Source organism: Mytilus edulis, chromosome 1, assembly GCF_963676685.1.
Source record: "Mytilus edulis chromosome 1, xbMytEdul2.2, whole genome shotgun sequence".
NCBI classification, from domain to species: Eukaryota; Metazoa; Mollusca; class Bivalvia; order Mytilida; family Mytilidae; genus Mytilus; species Mytilus edulis.
In genome coordinates, this window is record NC_092344.1 from 98,852,626 (window position 1) to 98,872,906 (window position 20,281).

General features: G+C 31.5%; 1 protein-coding gene across 50 annotated transcripts in view; it reads right to left on the reverse strand.

Moving 5' to 3' along the window:
- The window catches only part of LOC139496959 (filamin-C-like), a 68,322-nt gene that overhangs the window by 25,466 nt on the left and 22,575 nt on the right, over nt 1-20,281 (reverse strand). For 11 of the 50 annotated variants that reach the window (XM_071285128.1, XM_071285139.1, XM_071285136.1 and 8 more), the window contains 20 exons: nt 19,930-20,092; nt 18,485-18,511; nt 16,085-16,297; nt 15,201-15,338; nt 14,565-14,828; nt 12,106-12,299; nt 11,603-11,860; nt 11,120-11,240; nt 10,531-10,755; nt 10,029-10,313; nt 8,720-9,004; nt 8,090-8,374; nt 7,176-7,460; nt 6,384-6,668; nt 5,371-5,655; nt 4,198-4,779; nt 2,115-2,288; nt 1,228-1,551; nt 647-820; nt 116-239 (listed from right to left, as the gene is read on the reverse strand). In XM_071285128.1, the coding sequence (XP_071141229.1) occupies nt 116-239; nt 647-820; nt 1,228-1,551; nt 2,115-2,288; nt 4,198-4,779; nt 5,371-5,655; nt 6,384-6,668; nt 7,176-7,460; nt 8,090-8,374; nt 8,720-9,004; nt 10,029-10,313; nt 10,531-10,755; nt 11,120-11,240; nt 11,603-11,860; nt 12,106-12,299; nt 14,565-14,828; nt 15,201-15,338; nt 16,085-16,297; nt 18,485-18,511; nt 19,930-20,092 (4,691 nt within the window). The remainder of the gene's footprint in view (nt 1-115; nt 240-646; nt 821-1,227; nt 1,552-2,114; nt 2,289-4,197; nt 4,780-5,370; nt 5,656-6,383; nt 6,669-7,175; nt 7,461-8,089; nt 8,375-8,719; nt 9,005-10,028; nt 10,314-10,530; nt 10,756-11,119; nt 11,241-11,602; nt 11,861-12,105; nt 12,300-14,564; nt 14,829-15,200; nt 15,339-16,084; nt 16,298-18,484; nt 18,512-19,929; nt 20,093-20,281) is intronic. The other 39 variants (XM_071285350.1, XM_071285362.1, XM_071285377.1 and 36 more) reach the window with 9 other exon arrangements.

Here is a 20,281-nt window from a genome sequence, read left to right on the forward strand (position 1 = left end):
AAAATATCTGTATAGAAAATATTCACTGCATTCCTAAATGCATTCAAAGTTTTAACCCAGTGCCACCTTGTTTTAATTTGAGAGTCTGACTATCCTGTTGTGTAAGATGCCTTACCTTCCAGGTACTGGTTTTCCTGCATATTGTACATCAACTTTAGATTTGCCTTCGTCTTTAGGATAGTAGGTAGCTTGGATTTCAGTTTCTGATACAGGAACTAAATCAACTGGGTTAGCCTTGCCTGCAATCACAAACCATATTAATAGTGAAATTATAAAGAGCTACACTTTCATTTTTAAAGCTGCTGTTCTTGACAGGATTAAAAAAAATATCTGTTTTTAAAATCATTATACATGTATATCATTCTTGTTTCAAAATTCCAATAGGAAACATGTCAACCATGAAGTTAAGGATAATAAAGAAACTGTAGGAAGTCAGTGGCTGAAATGTCTTAAGAAAATGTTTTAATTACTTTTATATCATTAAACCATTAGACATCTAATGTTTCTGAAACTTTTTCACATTCAATTAATAAAGCATGAATTAGTATTATTCAAGGAGCAATATAAAGGTCAAACAGCTCATACTGATAAAAAATTGGAAAACAAAACAATTGTTGTTATTTATATGTCTGTAGACTGTTCTTACCTGTAGCATCGATGTAGCTGACTTCTAATGGAGCTTCTCCAGCCTCGGCAGTGTTAACAGTAAATGTAGCAGGTGCTCCAGTACGAACACCCTTGGTCTTATCCAACCCTGGTCCATAACAACGAACTTTGTTGGGGTTAACATCATTCTTTACCTTTACATTGAATGGAGAACCTGTCATAGAAATCAATGCATTACTAATATACAAAGAAAGATAACTCAAGGCACACAAACGAAAGGGAGGCAACATTAAATATTTATCAAAGGTACCAGGATTAGAATTTAGTACGCCAGACTTGCGTTTCGTTTAAATAAGACTCATCAATGACGCTCATATCAAAATATTAATAAAGCCAAACAAGTACAAAGTTAAAGAGCATTAAGGATCCAAAATTCCAAAAAGTTGTGCTAAATACAGCTAAGGTAATCTAAATTAAATATCTTATAAATAAATAAACAAAAATTGAATAAATGAAGGGCAATTAAATCAAATAAAAAATCATACTTTCTTGTTTCAGCTTACTTTATTACTATTCCATTGATATTTACAGACTAAGAAGTTGAATAGTTTCAATAGTTACCTGGAATATCCTGTTCAGCAAATTTGATAGATACTGCATAATCTCCTGGTTTTACTGGAAGATAATCCACGGTACATGTTCCATCATGGTTGTCTTTACATCCAATCTGTGTCTCTGCTGGGCCATCAATAGCCAATCCCAATCCACCTTGTCCTGCACCTTTAATGTCAACAGTGAATTCCTGTTTCTTGTCAGTAATACCTCCTTCCAAACCTGGGCCATAAGCTTGAACACGGGTGGCATCACTACCTGGCGTGGCATTGACCTTGAGTGGACTCTGGGGAACAGGCATTTCATCATATGTAACATCGATTGCCATTGTTCCTATAATACAATAATTTTTAGTCAGTCTATGTCATACAAAATGAAAGATCTATTACCATTGAACATGATGTACCACCAAAAAGTTGATCAATTTTATATCAGAAATTAAGTGAATTAATTCAAACTGCAGTCAAAATATGATAAAAATAAAAATCTGAAATAATAAATATTGATCTCACGACAAAGACAAAACTTTAGAATTTAATTGGCTCCTAAAGCAAGATTCTGGGAACTCTTTTTTAAAATCTTTTGTTAAAACCAATTTAATGTAAAATATGAATCTCTTTCTTTGTAAGCCTCAAGTTTTTCCGTTCTATTCTGTACACTTTCAATAGGTTTTTTTTGTGTATTGGTTTTCCTTTTGATGATGAGTCAAAACAAATAAATTCTATAGTTAATAATAATTCCTAGCCAAATTAATGCCTTGTATATGATTTCCATACTTAAAGCAGTGTAATGTAATTTTAAGCTTAGAATGGGATCATTAAACTAGTAGAACTGTTAATGGTGAGATAATTTGGTATGATTAAATTAGTTTTTACTGTAAATGGTCAAATTATTACCTTCTTCCACAGGTGTGTATAAAACACTGTAGGTTCCATCTTTCTTGTTATCTACGTTGGTGTCATTCTTGGTTCCTGATGGATTGGTGACAATAGCTCTGACAGTGCCTGTACCATTGGGGGAGACAGACTTGGCATCTACTGTGAATTCTGTTGGTGAATCCAAGAACACTCCTGTAAAACACAACAAAAACACAAATCACTAAATGATTTTCATTCAAATTAGTTCCCTTGTCTTTGTGTACAAAATCTAGACCGACAATTAACCTCGTCCATTTTCAATTTACATGACTCATGCAGTTTGTATTCACCATTTATGTTTAAAATTTTTAAAATGATAAGATCACAACACTAAAAATATGAATTTGTTTACCATGACTGGCCAAAATTTCATAGAAATAATGGTCACTTTCCCTGTTCCAAATGTGTTCCTTAGGTTCCATTAAACAAAACTTTAAAATCTAGTCTAAAAAAATAAATTCCATACAACTGACTTGTATTCTGGTTTTGTGAAAAGTTGTAAGTAAATTAGCACATAGGCTTGGAGCTATATGGCATATCAATTCACACTTATGACAATTATGATATACAGTAAAAAAAATAAAGCAGATTTCATACCATCTCTTTAGAAAGGTCACTTTCCAATTCTGTCTAAAAATACTTGCACTGATAATACAATTTTCTAATAAGCTTAACTTGGTTCATTTTTTTTTATACTTTTCAGTAAAATTATTTATTTAAGACTGTTTCTATGGCTGCAAAATGTCAAGTAAATAAAAGGAGTCTTAATTATACATAAAACTTGTAAGTATACAATACTATTGATATGGTGTTTTGTACAAATATAGTATTTTTGTAAATGCTACACGAAATACCAAAGCATTAATTATAATATATAATTTCTGCATTAATGTAAATGAGCAATTATATCAGAAAAAAAAGGCATATTAAACACATTTGATGTATGTTTGTTCTCATTTAAGTAAATTTTTGTACTGTATCATCAGGGGGTGTATATTGTCTTCCTTTTAAATTTTTGACAATGGGAAGAATATTGATTTTTTTTTAAAACAACACATGCTTTTTTATGATCTTTTTGAAACACAGTTTAGTACAACATGGTAATAGAAAGGTGTCAAGAAAGGTGTCATATTCAAAGTTTGATATCAAAACACTGGACATTATATCTTGATTACTTTTAGAAATATGCTGGAATATTAACTGTCCTAGGAAAATGAAGTTTGTTTTAAGTCATTTTTGAATAACTGGCTAACAAGAGACTTATAACTGTTGTTAAAGGGAAATAACCTCTGTTTAAACAGAAGGACAAGTTTTCTCTGCACACGGCATATGCAATGTTGTCTATACAAAAATGATTTTATAATCTTACTGTATTGAATTTGTCATGAATTAAAAAACACTATTTTTTTTAAATAATGTACATTAATACAGTTAATGACTGTTATAATGATCATCTAGGCTGATTCACCTGAAATTAGGTGAATTATATAAAGAAAGTTTCTCTCTGTTATAATGTAAATCCACTTATCATAACAAACATGTAATGAACAGATTCTATCTATGCATATCACACACATTTTACAAGGATCTTAAATCAAACACAGTGTTAATTTTTCATTTATTTACAACATCAACAAAGCTAATATATTCATTAGTATAAATTTGAGCTGCAAACACACAAACATCAAGTTCAGTAATCATATTCACACTAAACATTTCATCATATAAACACACAAATATTAACAAATGCTAGGTCAACTTTCTGTAATGTAATGTCATGCAGACATCAAGCTATATTGGGTTGGTTTAATACATTTCACATCATTTGCACCTATTATTCTTCATGCTATTTGTCAGTCGGAAGTCAGAGATAAGCAAGTTCAATCATCCAACAAGCCTTAACCTAGAGAAAGCACAAGAAATCAGTTAGATACATTGTTATTCTATATACATACAGCCCTGGTTATTGCATAATCACATCAAAGCAAGTAGTATCTTACAAGGAGAGATAACTCCATCATACATTGGTAAATATTCGTTCCATGCAAGTGCCATTCATTACCCGCTTTGTCAACTCCAGGTCCAAAGACTTTGACACCGCTCAGATCCTTGGTTGGTTTTCCTGGTTCAATCTTTGGTTTGAATGGTGACTTAGGAATTTGGATTCCTCCATAAGTAACATCAATGTTGTAATTACCAGGCTTTTCAGGCATGTACGATACATTAACGGTACCATCGGGGTTCTCGTTCACATCAATCTGGCATTCCATAGGTCCATCAACATTGATTCCTAATTCACCAGGAGAAGTGCATTCCCTTGTATCAATGGTAAAGGTTGCTGGTTCGAATGCTTTTCCTCCAGTAAGACCAGATCCAAAGGCTTTCACTTTACCGGCTCCCTCAGGGACAACATCAACTGTGAATGGTGATTTAGGCACAGGTGAACTTCCATAGGCAACATCTATCTTATGGGGTCCAAGTTCAAATGGAACAACTTGAGCAATATAACCCTCTGGTACCAACTTGACTGGAACCTCAACCTTCTTGTTACTTGGTGTTGTCATAGTAACTCTGGCAGGGCCATCAGATGGTCCAGCACTCTTGGTAAGAATGGCAACATCTCTTTGTTCACCAATTTTAATTGCTATGAAAGAGACAAAGCACATATGTCATGCTTTTTTCATAGAACAGACAATAGAAATAGGGAGAAATATGAGAAAATAGAAGACAAAAAAAAAAAAATCACAAAGAGAAGAGGTGAGGAAAATAAAATAAAGTTATAAAAATAACATTATTTTTACAAAATATAAATAAGTTTTAAGTAAATTAACGTTTAAAAGTATTACCGGTCTATGAAAAACCAAACACATTTTCTAATAACATAATTCAAATTTAATATTTAAAAAGGAAAGGTCTGTACATTTTTAAAACAGGTGTGTGTGTGTGTGAACAAGAGACATACACATTTAGACATCTCCAGCATGTACAATTCATCTCAATGGACACAAACCATGCAATCACATGTACAACAACACTTTATGATTGATGATACATAAATTCACTTTTGTTTTAACACATTTCCCACAATGTACACTTCCAATTTGAATCATTCATTACTTTTTAGAACACCAATAAACAATCCAAATAATCTGATATTCTGAGCACAAGGATTCAATCACCATGATTATCTAGTATGATGCCCTTCCTAAACATTCATGATGATAATGTAACTTACGAGTATCAAGTCCAGTAACCTTGACCTTGCTAAGGTCAGCACCAGGGACGACATTGACAGAAAATGGAGATTTTGGTACAACAGAACTTCCATAGGCGACATCAACTTTATGTGGTCCAACTTCAGTTGGAACAAGTTGACCAACAAAACCTTCAGGGGTTTCTCTGAGAGGAATTTCAACTTTCCTTTTAGTGGGTGTTGTCATGGTAACCTTAGCAGGCCCATCAGATTTGCCAGCGCTCTTTGTTAAAACAGCAATATCTCGTTTCTCTTGAACTTTAATAGCTAACAAAAGAAGAATTCACCGTACTAATTGATTCATATGAATGGGATTAGTAAAATTTTATCTGAATTGCAAAGAGGTTGTACTGGATATCTTTGGAGATTACTTGATATTTAGCACAATAACCAAGAGAGCAAGGTAAGTTAGTTAAGGCTGATGACTCCCTTATTTACTCAAATTTGAAATGTCAATCTACATATCCCTTTAGTGTCCTGTCCATTCATTTATTTTATTTTTTAAATCAACCAATCATCAACTTTCATAATATGCAAATGTATTTATATTTGTTTGATTAACTTTATATTCCCTAGCCTTTAAATCAAATTTCTTTGCAAAAATCTCCTAGATTGTATAGTCCTTTTTTTACCAAAATTGCAGGAGCCTCATTGGAAGTAAAGGTCAGTAGCAGTTATTTGTATCTACATTTTAGTAATGCATCAAAATGATTTATATTGAACTATCATTTTAGGTTCCTATTTTTTCTCACATTAATAAAAAGAAGGAATGAACGCAGAAATGTTCTGAAAATGCCAGCCCGTCAAATGTAGAAAAATAATTTCATCATTAGGAAAATCTGAAAGAAGAGATTTAAATGCATTGAAACTTTTGAACTTTTTAACGTGTGCATTTTAATAGAGTTCATTCTTCACTGAACCCAAATGTAAATCCAATAAACATTTGAGCCTAGGAAAGTTTTATTCTGAATTTACTCATGATGGTGGAAACTTACGAGTATCAAGGCCTGTAACCTTGACCTTGCTAAGGTCAGCACCAGGTGTGACATCTACAGTAAATGGAGATTTTGGTACAACAGAACTTCCATAGGCAACATCAACTTTGTGAGGTCCAACTTCAGTTGGAACAAGTTGACCCACAAAACCTTCAGGGGTTTCTTTGAGAGGAATTTCAACTTTCTTTTTAGAGGGTGTTGTCATGGTAACCTTAGCAGGCCCATCAGATTTTCCTGCACTCTTTGTTAAAACAGCAATATCTCGTCGCTCTTGAACTTTTATTGCTAGGAAAAGAAGAATTAACAGTTCTTTTTGATTCTTTTAAAATAGGATTAGTGGAATTTTATCTGGATTGTGAGTGATTTTCAAAGATTGTACTGATTATCTTTGGAGTCTGTGACCATCAGCTAGCATTTAACGCTATGACTAAGAAGGCCAGGTAATCTAAAACTGGGATTCCCATATTTCTTAATCCGTCACCTTGTGTAATTTTCTTGTTATGTTTATTATCCTTTTTTCTGACAACTAAAAAAGTTTAGAAAAAAAATCATTCACAATATTCAAATGTATTTATATGAATTAAACATCTTTTAAATCTCACTGTTTTTCTCATTGTAACAATTCAAATGAAGAATGAAGATATTTAAAACCATTGAAACCTTTCTAACATATGAACTTGGAATTATTTCATTTGTATTCTTTCAATATATATTGAAACCAAATGAAACCAATCAAGATGTGAACCTAAGAAAGTTTTATTCCAAAAATCTCATGATCGTGCCAAAACTTACGAGTATCAAGTCCAGTAACCTTGACTTTGCTAAGGTCAATACCAGGTATGACATCTACAGTAAATGGAGATTTTGGTACAACAGAACTTCCATAGGAAACATCAACTTTGTGTGGTCCAACTTCAGTTGGAACAAGTTGACCCACAAAACCTTCAGGGGTTTCTTTGAGAGGAATTTCAACTTTCTTTTTAGTGGGTGTTGTCATAGTAACCTTAGCAGGCCCATCGGATTTGCCAGCGCTCTTTGTTAAAACAGCAATATCTCGTCTCTCATTAACTTTAATTGCTGAGAAAGAAAATAGAATTAGGAAGTATAAAAAGATTTTCCTTTAAAACAGATATAGATGCATGCATTTAATATTTAAAAATAGAATGCAAGATCATTATGAAATGTTTACTCTAAAGTACATAGAGGAAATAAAATTCATTTAAAAAAAAGTTCTTCTATTTGTCTTTCAAAAGATTTATAGTAAAAATAAACAAGGAATAAGAAACTAAAAAGGAAAAAAAATTAACAACGGAAAAGCTGAAACAGTAAGGTCATACACTAAATACACATAAAAAATTAGATGCATACAAACTAAATACAAAATCTAACTAAGGCAAATAAAAATGAAAATAAAATAAGTGGGAATAAGGAGGAATTTCAGTCACGACCTGACTCACAAAATAAATGTGTTGTGGCACATGTACCACTACATTGAAGAAAACACAGACATTCAAATACAACACTGTTTCCATTGAAGCAAACACAAACATTCAAACAATTTAACACATTCATGAGAGACTTGACAATGTAAAAAAAAAAAACACTTACAGAACAATCAAAATGAATAAAAAACAGGGAACACTTTACAAGATGTTTACATAACATGTAAGAACAGACAATCCGACAGAACCACATGTACAACTTACGAGTGTCAAGTCCAGTAACCTTAACCTTGCCAAGGTCAGCACCAGGGGTGACATTGACAGTAAAAGGAGATTTTGGAACAACAGAGCTGCCATAAGTAACATCAATTTTATGTGGTCCAATTTCTGTTGGGACAAGCTGGCCCTCATAACCATCTGAAGTAACTCTAACAGGGATTTCAAACCTCTTTTTAGAGGGTGTTGTCATAGTAACCTTTGCAGGCCCATTTGACTTTCCAGCACTCTTTGTAATGACTTTAATATTCCTTTTCTCTCCAAGTTTTATTGCTGGGAAAAGAAACAAATGCAGCCATAAAGAAAAATTTCAGGTCCTTAACCCTTTAGGTCACAATTGGTCAACAATTCTTTTCTTTGCATAAGTTCAAAAAGAAGAAAAAGATTAGAAGCTTAACAAAGCATTATTATAATTTAACTACTACATTCAACTACTAATAGCAACTCAAACCAGATTTTCCTTTTATTGTAACTGCTTTTACTTCAGCGCATACTTAAAACTTTTAAAATGACTTCTCAGTTTATTTGTACTGCAGGCAAAATACTCGGATAAATTGCATTCTTGTCTGTTAATGAAAATTTGGCTGGTTAAACACAACAAACATCATGCCGACTTACGAGTATCAAGTCCTGTAACGGTGACCTTGCCAAGGTCAACGCCAGGTGTTACATCAACGGTAAATGGAGATTTAGGTACAACAGCACTTCCGTATGAGACATCAACAGTGTATTTTCCCACCTCTGTTGGGGTCAGGTTACCTACATAACCTTCTGGGGTTTCCTTCAATGGGACCTCAACTTTCTTCTTAGATGGAGTTGTAGCTGTGACCTTAGCAGGTCCGTCTGCTTTTCCAACGCCTTTGGTTATGACAGAAATTTCTCGTTTCTCATTGACTTTAATTGCTAAGAAGAGAAGGATAGTTCGAAGATGTAGTATAAAGAAGAAGACACGAACTCTGCAAGGCAGATCTAATTTTCAAATTTACATTTCTTTGATAGCAGAAAATATTTTATTACTTCAGATTTGAACAAACAAAAGAAAATATTCATAAGTATATGTTAAAATTAATTTAATTTTGCTAAAAGTTAGCAAATAAGTTACCAAGTGAAATATCTGAGCATTTTGAAACATCTGAAATATTTTATCCTATATATTTGAGAAGGTTTCTCCATATATTTTTGTCAATAAAACAGTGAAAATCAAAATATGCATGAAAACTTCATAGTATGTTAATGAGAAATAATTCTTCCTTGATACACATGTATGTGTGTTCAAAGACAAGATTACACATGTACGTGTGTTCAAAGACAAGATTAAAAAGTGAACAAGGAAAGATTGATATTGATTAGTTGGATTTTAAATTCAGCACTTCATATATGGGGTAAACAGCTTACGGTAATTTCATCCAATCTTTTTACTTTTCACATTCTCTTAGTCGAAAACTAATTCCTATATAAAGCCTGATTTCATATATTTATACTGGATAACCTCAATGGGTATCCTCAAACATAACATGAACATATCAAACACAATTACAATGTTTCATGTTATGGAAAAAATATAAGTCAAAGAAAAAAAAGGTATTTGCGGAAACTTTTTCTCTTCTGTCAAAAGCATATTGCAAACTTTAAGCATCAATATAATTAACATCTTCAATTACCAGTCCTGATTCCATGTTAAAGGTAATATGGTATCAGCACTAAAGATGAGTTTACTATCTTCCAACAGTAATAGAGTTGAAATAAAACTCAATCCTTAATCCTGGATTATAATTCCTTTATCTAAGATTCAGGACTGCAGCTTAGAATTATATAATACAGTTTTCACACAAAAAATCAAATCATACACAGTTTGTTAGAAAACTGATGGCTGGGTAAATATCTGAAATAAAACATGCATATTCATAAGGGCAGCAGACCCACTTACGTGTGTCAAGTCCTACAACCTTGACCTTGCTGAGGTCAATAGAGGATGTGACATTAACAGTAAATGGTGACTTGGGTACAACATAACTGCCATATGTTACTTCAATTATGTGTGGCCCAACTTCAGTAGGAATGAGCTGGCCTTTGTGTATCTCCATACTTTCTTTAAGAAGGATGTTAACCTTTTTTTTACTAGGTGTTGTCATGGTAACTTTTACAGGTCCATCCGCTTTACCTACACCTTTGGTGATTACTGAAATATCTCTCTTCTCACCAAGTTTGATTGCTGGGGAAAGACATGAAGGGCAATGAGCATGCAAGACTCGATCTTCTATTATCAACAAGGAAGAAATTCAACTCGAAAATGGGAAACTGATTTTAAAATATCAGAAAATTGATACCCAGTTTTCACAGCATATCACAAACTCTCCCTCCTCAATTTAATCACAAATGAAGGAATTCTTCTTCAAAAGCCCCATTCAATATAATCAAACATAACTTACGTGTATCAAGTCCAACAACCTTGACCTTGCTGAGGTCAATACTTGACTCAACATTGACCTTGATAGGACTCTTAGGAATTTCTGAATTGGCAAAGAAGACAGAGACAGTATATGTTCCTGGACTTGATGGTGTATATTCTATCTTGAAGGTACCATCTTGGTTGTCAATGGTGTTGACAGGTACATCTTTACCCTGGGCATCAGTCAAGGCAATAGCAATATCACCTAGAAACAAAGGTTTTAATTCAGTCATATTATATAGTAAAATCAAAATCATCTAGACAAAATAAGTTAGTAATAGAAAATGAAATTGAAAACTGTTGTTCAGGAAACTAAATAATTGGATATACTAAAACTTAAGAAAAAGCAGAAGAAAGTGTTCATACCTTTTAACAAAACTCTTTTTTTTTTTAAATTTGAAATAAACTATATAGAAAGTACAAATCTTGAGGAAAAACAACAAAAATCCATTACTAGCAAATGATTGGAAAGTTTTGATTTAAATGTAAAATCATTTCTGTGAACACAAAAAGCTCAACAGAAATCATCTAAGAAAGACAACTCTTGCCATCTAAGTTAGATAACTCACCTGGTCCTGCTAATTTACAATCAACAATAAAGTAGGTTGTTTTGAATGTCTTGACACCTTTCTCTACACCTGGTCCATATACCTTAACATTAGCTGGGTTACTCACTTCTCCAACATTTACCTGAAACAAATTTCAAATTAAATTATCATCAAATAATCATTCGTTTTAATTTTAAAATCATATGAAGAAATATTAAAGACAAAAAATGTAATTATAATGAAGTTGTTGTTAGTAAGTACTTTGTTTAAACAAAAACAAAAATATTGAATTCCGGAAAGTTCGAAATAAAAAATAAAGAAGCATCAAAACACATCACCTGTATAAATTTATTCATTCAATTTGCCCGACTAAAAAAATAGCAACTATTCTTGTTTCTCATCTGCTGCACTGGTAATGTTTGAAAGTCAACATATTTTCAGGAAAAAAGTTCTATTAAAAATACTATAATACAATTGTGATCCCTTAATTGATTTTATACTCACTCTGAATGGACTGTTAGGAATTTGTACACCACCCCATGTAATTGTGACGGTATGTTTGGACATCTTCTTTGGCATGTATTTACATGTGTATGTTCCATTCTTCTTGTCAACAACTTCAACATTAATTGGTTTGTGTTGATCATCTTCACACACAATCTTTAGTGCAGCTTTTCCAGCTTTACGTGCATCTACTGTAAATTCTGCCCATTTGTTAACTGTAACACCTGTCTTGGCTAAACCTGGACCCTCTGCAGTTACCTGAAAGTCAAAATATTAAAGCATTAAAACGGAAAATTATATGAAAGATCGAAAAACTCTTTTATTACAGAAATGTGTTAATCACATTAATTTGTCAAAACTTCTTTTTCTTAAAAACCTTTAAAATTCAAATCAAGCAAGTTATGTCTTTTTGAAGTGCTTGTGAGCACTGAGGGTTCAAGATTAATGAAAATTGTAAGCTGATGTGATCTCACAAATGTTTAGAGATTTAACATATATCTTACCTTGGAGGCATCAAAAGCATTTGTAGCTGGTGTAATTTCAGCCATGTATGGAGATTCTGGTATATCCTCCTCGTTACACAGGATATGGATGGCATATTCCCCTGGACTTGTGGGATAGTAAGTAACATCAGCTGATCCATCTCCATTATCTTTACAGTCAATCTTAGCTTCTGATGGTCCCTCAATTGAGAATCCTAGTAAAAACATAAACATTATTATTACAATCAATCTTAGCTTCTGATGGTCCCTCAATTGAGAATCCTAGTAAAATCAAAGCCTTAAAGGCTGTAAAAGCAATTGCTGCCATGTTAATGTTTGGGGACTTTTATTTTTCATCCACATATATACAAGAATTAAACCTGACATGAGTGTTGTCTAGTTAAAAGTAAGAAGGTTTTAACTTTATATAAATAAAAGACTTTAGCAGAAAGTCATTTTTAATATGTTTTATATTTCACAAGGAGACAACACGTTTACCAGGCTAAAGTTGGGGTCAAATATACATGTGCTGAAACATATAACCCAAAAAGAAATCATCATGGATTATCCCCTGGTAGTGTTTGTAACTTCCTTGGCAATAATTTCCTTTATTGATTTAATTTTAACAATTTTCATGATTAATTTATATTTAACCATTAACACAAATGATTAAGTTAAAACATTTCAACTTTCCAGACGCAAATGTTAAAAAACGGGAAAGAAATAAAATATCTTACAAGACATAAACATGTAAAGAATAAATGTATATTTCAGCTTAATAAAAATATTTTCATAATGTTACTTTGTCATCATTTTTAAAACTAAGTTCCAAACATTATTGCTCAGTTGATATGTGTCCTTCTGATGTGGTACGAGCACAGGCACTTGTTTCTATCCATAGGAAGGTCGATTATCCATATAAATAGTTTTATATGGATAGTCGACCTTCCTATGGATAGAAACAAGTGCATGTGGGTACGAGATAACTACAATTCTCATGCAATCCCGAAAAGGGGGGTCATCACAGACAAACATGACATTAAATCGTTATCACTGAACTAGTATATATATTGTATAGGGGCCAGCTGAAGGACGCCTCCGGGTGCACCGTGCGGGAATTTTTCGCTGCATTGAAGACCTGTTGGTGACCTTAATTCTGCTGTTGTATGTTTTTCTATGGTCGGGTTGTTGTCTCTTTGACAAATTCCCCATTTCCATTCTCAATTTTATTATACGAACAAGAACAAACAGCTCTACGTTGCTTTGATATTAATCAATTTTCAGGAAACATTGCGAAAAATGATCTTCAATATTTCGAAAACATGTGAAATAAAATTGCTAACACGGTGGACCGTCGAGTGTCAACAAACGTAGTAGACTTGTTCACTGAAAAGACGAGGATAATGGTTTCATCTGACATTTGTTATGCAAACCCAGTTTTGATCATGATATTTATAAAGACGTACTTTTTTTCAATCTATGTATTAATAAACTAGAAAATTCCAAATTGTAAATATCTCTTCATCTGGACCGACTTGGCATCTACTACGTTTGGACGGGTCCATTTCATTAGTAAGGTGATCGATAAATATTACGGAGTTTTGACAGAAAAGGAAAACGAACTTATTGTTATGTGTTTTCAACAAGGGTTTCGTTCCGCTAAATTATTTGCGCAAATAAAGTTTGTCTATTTTTAGATTACAGGTAATAATTTGACACTACGCATTAACCTGTGTAGTGATTTTGATTTTACGATAAATGTATGAATGAACGAGAATTTTATGAATGAACAAGAGCACCTGACCTCTTAAAGAAACACAAATTAAACATAAAAAACCGTATTTATTAGGAGATAATTCAGTTAAATTTTCAATACTAAATCAACAACTGAAATGAATCCATATTTTGTTGAAACATCGTACGAACGGCGGAAAACGGAATCGCATTTATAAAAATGTACTTTTTTTCACTCGGACTTCTATGTTATTTGATAGTCAAACGGTTGACCCTTTAAATACAAAAATACATCTACAAGAACATATTCTGAAACTTCTTAAATCCACTAACTTTTTTTTAAAGTTTCAAGCTATGTATTGCATTAGAAAACATACATAGGTGTTAAAGAATGACTGACCAGGAGCCTGTTTAACAAAATACTATGGCTTGATCTGGGCGGAGTCTCTGATCTGGGTCACAAAGATGGCCATACGCGACGGCATAAAAGCAATTGCTTTAAAAATTAACATTACCTTTAATTACATCCTTATCCAACATTCTTACAACAACAACAAAAATATCTTCATAATTGTTTCAAATGTCGGACTCTAAAATGATTTGACCATCCAAACAAAAAGAGAGTTCAAAACTATTTGAATTTAAATAAAGATATTTATTGTAAAAATCTCCTTTTTCTTCTTTAATATTATTAAAAAAAAGTTTATTATAAACAATATTTAACATTTTATTGCATAAATATTTACCTAAAGCTCCAACCTCTCCATTAGTCTCTACAGTAAACCTAGCTGGTTGGTTACATACTCCTCCTGTCAGACCTGGACCATAGGCCCTAATCTTACTGGTCTTTGTTGGACCTACGTCAACCTTAAATGGACTTTTTGTGATATGTTCACCTCCAAATGTAATGTTGATGATATATTGGCCTTGTTTTATTGGCATGTATGAGCATTCCCACACTCCTTCCTCAGTTTTGGATTTTTGTGGAATACATTTGACTTCTATTCCACCTGTGGTTAAAAGAATTATGTTCAGATTAATGTGAAGTCAATTTCTGGTAATTTTTTAATGATTAATTACACATTTAACTCTTTTTTGTATTTGTAGAACTAAACATAAATATTTTTTGGATGAATTTGGATCATCATTATCAAAACTTATTATTATATGAAAGAATTGGCACCACTGAAACTTGATAGGTAAAATAACAAAATAACTAAATGAAAGGACTGTTAAACAACCACAAAGCTTTTTCCAGACCAAGTTAATGAAATATGCCAAATCAACAAGTTCCCTTTAAAAACATTCAATGTCAAATACTAACATAATGTTTTCAGACTTATCATTACATATATAAGAAAAATCTAAATAGAAATATTTACCTGGACCAATGATTTGAACTTTGACTTCTGCATTTCCAGCTCCTTTAGTGTGTATTTTGAATGGAGCATTGTCCTTGACCCTAACTCCTCTTGGTTGGATACCACGGCCAGTTGCATAACACATTTTAGCATTAGATGCTGAAAAATTGTATATTTGTTAAATATATTTTCATTTCTAAATGGTTATTTATGAATTGCACTTTGACCTTATAAACAGAAATCATTCTGTTCTTCACAATAGAAAACAGTTTACAGTGTACAGTAATAGATTCTATATATATGTAAAATATATTAAAAATTAGTCTGTTCTTGTAAAATGTGAAAGTTCAAATGGTGATCAAATAGCTAAACGCAATGCACATGATTCCACAATTACATCATTTTTATCTGGCAAATACCCTTATCAATTTCATCATTTGAAAGCAGATTGTAAAAATATTCTAAAACATTGATATTTAAACTTCAAACATTTCTGTATGCTAACACAATATGAACTAGGATCTATGACATATTTTCTTTCGATTGAAATTTCCCCTTTAGCAGCCAGATGTCTATTCCAATTTACACATTTTTTTCTTGTGTGTCTTGGAAATAGTGATTTTGACTGTGAATATCTTTGTTCCCCATTACTTTACTTATGTAAGAGTTATCTCCCTGTTGGGCAAGCACTGATCATAAAACAAATGTGGGCAGTATTATTTTTTTTTTAATTTCTTGAACCTTGAATCTCTTTTCATTTGTTTCATTGTATAACAAATTTATACATATAACCTTGTTCTAACAAATATTCAATAAACTAACGTGGACATGAAGCACAAAATCAAAACTTTTATTTAGACAGGATAGGGTGCATTTATCAGGATGCTATAAAATGTTGTATTTACCTGCTCCAACACCCACACCAAATGGAGACTTAGGAATCTGTTGTCCAGCAAAGTAAACATTGACAGAATGTAAGCCAGTTTCCAAAGCCACATATTCTACAAGGTAAATTCCCTCCTTCTCTTTTCCAGGGGCCAGGTTGATGCTTGGACGAATGGTGTCTTTACGACCATGTGGATCAAGAATAACAACGTCCACATTTCCTTTGCCGGCTTCTGCAAATAAAATGAAAAATGTCAAACTCAAACATTGGTCAAACAAAATCTTTATTAGAACTTTAAAAAAAACAAATCAGAGAATAAGTAATCACAAATGAAATCTTGAGTCATGCTAACTTTTCATACATTGACGTAATGCAGATCAAGAATACTATGTTTTATGCATTAATGGAATGTTGGATAATTATAAAAATTAGGTATGTAATAATTCTAATGCAGCTAAAAATAATTAGTTCCATACAAATGTAAGACTAGCATTTACAACATAATGTACCTAGCTATCATTCAATCAAATATAATCTATAAACTTTCACTTTCATTTTTACCTTTTAAACTTTTAGAAATAAAAATATAAACTGCAATCATCTTTATTACTTTACTTTTAACATGTCTTTAAATTTTTTTTATACAATACTACCTACATAATTGAAAAGGAAAATGAAGATTTTTGTTTTCTTTTGCAATAAATTGCCACATTTCCTAATAAATATTGTGTATCTAGTATAATAAATAGACTAAATCCCACATCTTACTGTGTACATTGTATTATATATATAAAAAATATACAAATAAAATACAATTCTTCAAGAAAGATATAAAATATGATATGTGAGAATGAAATGAAGTATGAAATGGAATGTTCTTAGTATTATATCTGACTGAAATAGTTGTGTCCTTCCAGGCTTAAAGCCAGACCTTCAGTGGAAAAGATTACTCAAAACGAATTGCATGAAGCAAAACATTTCAGACAAATGACATCCAATTTCTTTGTAACATCTTCATTTTATTCAATTGAGGTAAACAAGTAACAACATTTAAAATAAGCTAGATTAAAAGTAAAAGATTTTGGTAATTTAGTCTGTAAAACAGTCTGTAATTAATCTGGAGAAATATTCAGTTAAAACTTAAAACAAGAGAACACGACAAATCAAAAGTTTCTGAGTTGCTAAAAGAAATATTTCTATGTAGACTCAAAACTATCAAACTTAACAGGTAAAATATGTTTTTTTATTTCTGTTTGCTTTATTCAAAGAAAGTCTTCAAAGGAGATCTACTGAAAGGTTAATGTTAAAAGTGGGGTTATTTTGACCATAGGATTTTATATCAATACAAATACATGTACATTTAAATAGTTTTCAAAATTGTATGATTTTCAATAAAATATGGAACAGATAGATGTTACAAAAGAGGACTGCAGTGGATAACAAAGTACATGTGAATGACTTACTACATTTACAATTACTTGACACATAGAATGGCTGCATGACAGAGACTGACAAGGACAAGACATTGTATGTGCAAAACAGAATTATTAAGACAGACAAAAAATATCTCTTTTAAGGATTGGATATTTATCAAAATAGGATAAAGTTATTCCAATGAATCTCTTTTTTTAGGATTTTGTTAATTTACAATTTTTCAGATTAAAATTCAACACTTATAAAAACAAACCACAGACACTGTGAAAATAGTGAGACATAGAAAATATAAGATGAATATCGATTTCTGTAAGGTTCTTTTACTAGTTTGTGTTTGTACTGACTGATATATATCAGATATTCATAATACAGGATGTGTAAAAAGCCTTTTATAAGTATGCAAAATTTTCATTTTTTCTTTTGATGTTTATTTTAACACAAATCAAAGCCAAAGTTAACTATCCATTACAAATCAACAGCTAAAAGCATAAAGTTCAAATATTTTGATTATCAATGATCTTAAAAAAATAAAGCATTTATAGTGGTATTGAAAGTATTGAATTTACAGAACACTTTATTTAACCGAAAAATATTTCAATAACTGCATATTTTCCAAAGCCAATAAAGATATTTTCTATTTTTTTATCATAGTTTGTTCAATTGCTTTTTTTTTTAATCAAAATACTTCAACCTTTTGATTTAGGAAACATTTGAATTTTTAACTAGAAATCTTGCATCTTTCATCAATTTTTTAAAAATATTTTTGAAAAAAAAATGTTAAGAAAGCCATTGAAGTATTATCAAAAGCAAAACATTGCGCATTACTTTGTAGAGAATCCAAACAATGAAACTAGTAAAAGAACAATAATCCTCCACCATATATCTGTGCAGAGTGAAGCATAAAGCTTAGTGAATGATATGCATGGATTAAGGTAGAAACAAATGGAATGAGAAAGGAAAGAATAGGTCTCCTCGATGTACTCACCCTTTTTAGGTATTGGCGCTCCAGAATCTATTAAATTAATTTAGGAAAGCAAGGGTGTTATAATTAAAACTCCAACCATTTAATAAATTATAACTTCCCATACAGATTCTTCCAGGGAACTCATATTTATAGTAGTAACTAAGGTCTTTTTTCAAAAATTCCCTGGAAAAATCTTGTACACCAAAACAAAACATTATGAAGCATAAAATATATATAGATGTTGGAACAGCATATGGCGATATACTGGTACAGTAAATTCATGGACACTGAATCTACCACTTGAGAAATTTTAAATCTTATTCTACTAATAATTAAACAACATAATAACGTTCAAGTTAGTACACTAATCAAACACTTTTAAGTTATGATAAAACTGCTCAAACACAAGACTATATACTAGAAGCTTAAATTACTTTTCAAACAACAATCTATTCTAATATGATAATGTCATAAAAAATATTTGGTTCCCAGTCATTGGAAAACAACCAACAGCTGCTTATTCATTGAGAAAAAGTGAATGAAAAAAGACAAAAACTTAAGTGCTTGAATTTCCTACAAATTTTTGTCAAGGGGAGACAATCTTAAAGAAAAACTTTGGTAATTTACAAATAACATTAGATTTATTGACATCTAAATTATATGCTGAGAGAAATAAAGAATTCATCAAATGGATCTTTGGTCATAAAATTGTTGAAGTAATTACTTATATTTGATGCCATCTAAAAACCTCATTTATTTAGTTTCTGAGAACCAAATAACTTATAAAAATAATCAAATTGTTAGTACTACTTTCAAAAAATAATTTGAACCTTTTAAAACCTTACTACTAAATAATTTATAAAAAGTTTATAGAACCAAATATTATTTTGTGAAATGGCCTGTAAGCCAAACAATGTATATGTGTTTGTGAAATGTTTGTGAATTAAAAAATACCAGTATAGTATTCGAAGAATTGCCACTTGTCAATTGACAGTTTTACAGGTAACACAGAGTGAAACCAATGAAACTATTTATGAGCATCAAATCCAATCTATATAGTGGCAACTCTTCAAACACAGTACTGTTATTCCTATTCTAATACAATACTTGTAAATATTTACAAATTTTAAATATGCCATCAATGTGAACTGCAACTGAGAAACAGTGTTGCCTATGACCCCAACAGTACATTAGAATTGATAGCCAGCAGCATCAAATCAAAAGTGGTGTTTCATATTGCATATTGCATTAGAAAACTCCTCATAAAATGATCAAATATAAATGGGAAGGGATCTGTTCAATAAAAGCTCTAAAGTAAAATTTTCATTTGCCAGTAACCAAGTGTTATCCAAAAAAACAAAACCTAACTCAGTAAAACAATTGATAACTATCAGTTAAATCATCTAACATTATTTCCATGTCAATAAAAACACATTCAAATGAGGCAAGGTTCATACAATACATACTTTTGGTGAACACTTCAAAGTATGTTCTCTTTGAGGCAACAACTCCAGTTTTCTCAATACCAGGTCCTGCGGCAGTGACCTTTGAGGCATCACCAGCTGCTCCTTCAACTTTGACCTTGAATGGACTCTTGTTGACTTCTTTAGCACCAAATTTAATGATGACCTAATAATAAAATTACAAATTTACAGTTAACTTTTGATGTACTAATATTTGGTATCATTAATGATTTACATCAATACATTAATTCCTTTCCAGTTTGATATGATGAACATTTTTATGTTTGAGTTTATTGGGGTCCTTCTTTTTCGGGGCATATTTGTCAAAAAATCTTATCAATAGACAAAATCAATA